The following is a 5262-nucleotide window of genomic DNA, read 5'->3' as shown; positions in this document are numbered from 1 at the left end:
TCACTACTGTGTTCAAATTTATTTCGTTTAAGCTAGAAAAGAACAAGAATTAAACGAAGAACAAAAAGTTTACACTAATAATTTTCCGAGAAAAATATTTTATAACGAAAGAGAGTTGGACATTATTTCTACTTTTAGTTTATAAAAAATACACACGAGAACACGAGAGAAATGTAGAAAAAAGTTCGCGGGAAAAGTTGAGATCGCGCGAAGGACTCCTTGTAAACTTCAAACGAGAGAAAAAGTTTGGTCTATCATCCGGGCGTGATATGTACAACAAGTTTTTGATTTTTTTTTTAATTTCCTCCGGTCTGCTGGGTGAACACGTCGATGGTGTCCTCGTCTTCCATTTCCAGCTGAAATTAAATTTTTGTTTCAATTATTTGAAAATAAAAGAAATAAAAAATTACAACTTTGTCATGGTGGTCATGGTCTAACCTAATACATAAATATTATATATCAATAGATTTATAGTTTACCACAAATATAAAAATGTTTTATTAATTTTGAATAATTAATTTGTATTAATTAATTTAAATACATAATTTTGTCATGGGATAATTTTTGTTGGTTTTTAGCTATTTACAGGGTTGCAAAATGTTTTGGCAAATTCCAGGTTTTCAAAATTTCCCTCAGGTTCTTAAAAATACACGTTTTTGGGACTATTTCTAGTTTAAAGTTAGTTTAAGGTAAAAAACTGTGTTAAATAGTATAGAAAACATTAGAAAGATACTGTTAATATACTTCGGATGTGTTTTTAAATAAAAATTTTTTGGTAATGACAAAAAAAAGTTTATCTATATGGTAGATATTTTATGTCAAATCAAAAATTTTCTACTTAACATGTAAAAATGGTTAAAAATTCCAGGTTTTATAGTGAGTTTTGTTTAACATTTCTTAAATTTAATGTTTTTCTAGGTTATTTAAATTAAATTGTATGTTTATAAACAGTTTTGTTTTTTGTCAAATATAATTTTTTATCAAACTTTATGACAACTAGTAACTTATACATTTAGGCGCGTTGACTAAAATTAGCTGAGTCTTTCATCTAAATAATCTCACTGATAATTAATAAAGCATGACATACCTGTAACTATGAGCTAAATAGAACAATAATATTATATTGGTTTAAGATAGATTTCATTAACCCAAATTTAACTTGTGTTACTACTGCAACTTCAAAAATTGTTTTTAAAACAAAAATTGGTTGAAACTATGCAAAACTTCGCTCCGGACTTTTAAACTTGATCATTAATTTTTTTTTTGATAAAATTTCTTATGAGTTTTATAAATTCTTTACTGAAATGTTTTTTATGCTTCAAAAATGTTTGTCAACAAGTTAAAAATTAATTTTAGTTTATGTATAAATGGTCTTAAAATTATCTTATTTTTATTCTAGTTTTTTTTGAAAACCCTTACACTTACTACATATAAACATTAATTGTACTTTACTATACACATACTTAAGGTAATTATCTAACTGAAAAACAAATAAGCTTATAAATTGCGGAAAATTTTTTTTTACATTTGAATAAAGTCATTTCTTTCAATATATGATTTAAACCATTTTTCAACTGGTAAGGATCATATTTCTACTACCTTTTATGTTCTCTAATTTAACTCTAAATTTTTATAACCTTACTTTGTGAAAGCATTTATTTAAACAAAGCTATATCAAATAACACAAGACCTTCAAAAATCAAAATAACTGTTTTTCTATTTGTAACTTTAAAAACCTCACTTTTATTTTTATTATTTCCAAGTAACAACTAATTTTAACATTTTTAACATACCATTAATTAATCAAGATCACTGACCTAGATAATAATTTAATTAAAATTTTGATATGCAGCATATTATGATTTTCAAAAACATTTTTTATTTAAAAACAACATAAAATTGAGATGTAAATTCACACTAAAACTTTTCAATTCAAAATTTTTGAAGAGAATTTTTGATTTTTTAACAGAGAATTGGCTGTTTATAAGAGTAAGTGTAAGGGAATGTTGTTAAGGTGAATATAAATAAATAAACAAAAACCTTGTTTGGGGTGTCAGTCTCGTTGATGGCTTGACCGTCGAACCTGAAGCGGATGTTGCTCATAGATTGACCCTGAAAAAATAACAAGATTTATCTATACAGGTTTAGAGTTCAACATTATTAAATTCAAGTGTAAAAATAGTTAAGTATAAAAAAATTATTATTGATTAAAATAAAATACCATAATATTACAAAAATATCAAGATTACACTTGAGAAGTTGATGTTTATCAGAGTTTTAAGACATGTGCACCATGTACTAAAACTTACACTGAGCAGTTTGTATATTGTATTTGTTACTTTAAAAAGAATTATTAGCAAAAGAAACAATTTAGTCTTCAAATAAAAAAAATTATTTACGAATTTTGATAAAGCTTACAGATTTTAATTTTTAGAGGCAAGCATTGAACTAAAATTTCTCTTTGACTTATTAATTATATTTCTAAAATTATCAAAGAAAATTACAATTTTATAACATAAAAAATAAGTACTAAATTACCTGCTTAAAAGGATTTAAGAGGTTCGTGTTAATTAGAGTGTTAAAAACAAAAATTTTAACACTCTAATACAACACATTGTTTAACATTACAACTTTATTTTACACAAATAACTAATAAATTACCTGCTTGTCGCAGTAAGCCTGCATGAGCTTGCGAAGAGGCGTGTGGCGTTTGATTTTGAACTGCACCACAGAACCATCCTGAATAAAAATGTTTTTAACTGTAACTATATATCAAGTTTTTACAAGATGAGTAACTTCAATGAATTTTTTTTAAATTTTATGTTACCCAAAAAACTCTGCTTCTGTTATTTTTTTTACAATGCTGACCTTTTAAATTTTGCAAAGTTTGTTTAACAGTTTAACTTTCATGCTTGCAGTATCAAATTTATAAACAAACACAATTGAAAAATGGCCTCAAAAAGTACAAATAAGAAATCTGCTAATATATAAAGCTACCTAAATTGAAATTAAATGCAAACAACTTGGTACCACTTTATTTTAGGAAAAAATAACTTTGCATTTTATTAGTAAATATTTGAAACTAACTTGACCAGTGACTCTCAGATTGATGTGGTCAGCTTCTGCTTTGACACTTTCCTAAAATATTTATTATGAGTTTTTTGTATATTATGAAATTTAAATTAATTAATCAAGGTTAACAAAGACAAAACTAACATTTTCTCCTTTACCAGCATCAGACATTGTAGCAATTTTATTTATACTAATTACCTATGAAATTGTTAATATAAATATAGTATAATGTAGTTTTAAAAAATACAAAATAAGTAAACTAAATAATGTATTAATTACCACAAAATCAATTAAAAAACAACTTTCTGTGAAATTTAAAGTTAATTGAAACTTAATACTTAAAATAAAAACTAAAATACAATGTGTTTGAACGTTATTAATTTTAGAAAAAACAGCTAATAACATAATTAAACATTCAAGAGTATAAAAATATTTAGAAATGAAGTTTTAGTTAAAGTTAATAATTAGCAACTGATGTTTATATTCTATCTACCTTTTATGTATATGTGCTTTGCATAAACATAAAAAATATTTTTTTTGAGATAAATAGTTTTATTTTATGTTTTGAGACTACCTAAAATATCTAACAAAAAAATAATTCTTGAACAAAACAAACTAGAAATACATTTTGCAAAATATATAATTAAATTTAAAATTAAATTCTATTTTTCGATTTTTAAACAACTTTACCCTTAGAATCATTAAGAAGACCTGAACTTTTGAACTCAAATTTCAAAAAGTAGTTTAAATTTAGTACTGTAAAAAATGGAAGAAAATAATCAGTTTTTCTAATAAGGAAATTATTGTTATCTTTGGTTTTCACCCATTTCTGAATTTAAGAATGAAGCACATGAAATAGCAATTTCAAAAATATAAAAAAATTAAAAATGTGGCAAAAAAATTGACAATTCACAAACAAGCATTTTATATTAAAATATTAAAATGGTGTTAAATAATAAACATTTTTTTATATATGATTGAGCAGAATAATACTTTTAATCATACTTTAAGATCAAAAAACGAGCTGAGTATATTGACACATTTAAAGTATAAAATAATTTTCAAACATTGTTATTCTTATTTTGAGAACTGACCAGAAAAAAGTATCAAGTTTGGTAAAAAAACACATTATTGGAAATTCTAACAAATCATATGAAATTAATATTTCTTTAAAATAGCTTAAGCAATTTTCTCAAATGCATTCATATTAACAAGAATATTACAGCTTGTTCTAATATGCTTTCTAAATTAAAAGCATTGATTACTAATTAGCAACTGATGTTTATATTCATCTACCTTGTATGTGCCTTGCATAAACATAAATAAAGATATATTTGAGATAAATACATTTATTTTGTTTTGAGACTACTTAAAATTTAAGTCTCAAAAAATTTACAAAAACATAAATAATATAGTAAAGACTCAATAACAGATTAAAAAGTTTATAACAGAATTTTTTCGAAGCTAAATAGTTTTTTTTAACACAAATTAGTTGATCAAATTCTGTCAATCTTAAGTCTAATAAATGATAAATATAAACTTTATAACACATTGCTTAATACATATAAATTCATTAAAAGAAAAAGTATTAATTTGTTTTTAAGCACGTTCTTAATGTTAATATGAAAATTGAGGTTTAATCTACTGAAGTACTACCACTTTAAAAATATCAAGAAATAAATTAATATTTACAGCTTTAAAACCAAATTAAGTAATGATAAACAACATAAGCAAAAACCAACTAATTATTTTGAATTTAAAGTGATCTAACTAAGCTTAAATAACTTCTATAACTATTAAAAGTACATGAACAAGAGTTTTGTTTGATTTTATATATATTTAACAAAGTTGATTTTACAACAACAGCAGCAGCAACAACAACAAATCAAGATAATTGATCTTTTATAACTTTTTTATTTAATTTATAGTTTATCTTTAGCATACAGAAACAACAACTTTTTATAAAACATACACAAAAAGAAAAAAAACAAGTTCAGCAATTTGTAATAACAAATAAATTATAATAACAAATAAACAAACAAAATTCAAATAAAAAATGAAGGGAAAGATAGATTAATAGTGTTTTTCTTTAATTTCACAGAAAATTGACCCAGAAAACTTGCAATCCATAGTTTGTATGAAATCTTTTTACAAAAATACATTAGTTCAAAAGTTTAATGATACTTTTTA

General features: G+C 23.5%; 1 protein-coding gene across 1 annotated transcript; it reads right to left on the bottom strand.

Annotated features, from left to right (window-relative positions):
- On the bottom strand, positions 1–3266 carry LOC145843979 (small ubiquitin-related modifier 3-like). Its single transcript, XM_082951279.1, has 5 exons — positions 3217–3266; positions 3088–3138; positions 2662–2739; positions 2041–2112; positions 1–356 (listed from the first exon to the last, which is right to left on the bottom strand). Exons 1-5 carry the CDS (start codon positions 3241–3243, stop codon positions 297–299), a joined length of 288 nt encoding a protein of 95 aa, XP_082807405.1. The 5' UTR covers positions 3244–3266; the 3' UTR covers positions 1–296.
- Between the last annotated feature and the right edge of the window lie 1996 nt (positions 3267–5262).

The sequence above is a fragment of the Thalia democratica genome, chromosome 9 (assembly GCF_965202585.1).
Source record: "Thalia democratica chromosome 9, ktThaDemo2.hap1.1, whole genome shotgun sequence".
Taxonomy (NCBI): domain Eukaryota; kingdom Metazoa; phylum Chordata; class Thaliacea; order Salpida; family Salpidae; genus Thalia; species Thalia democratica.
The sequence above is the reverse complement of the archived record's forward strand: the minus strand, read 5'-3'. Positions and strand labels throughout refer to the sequence as shown.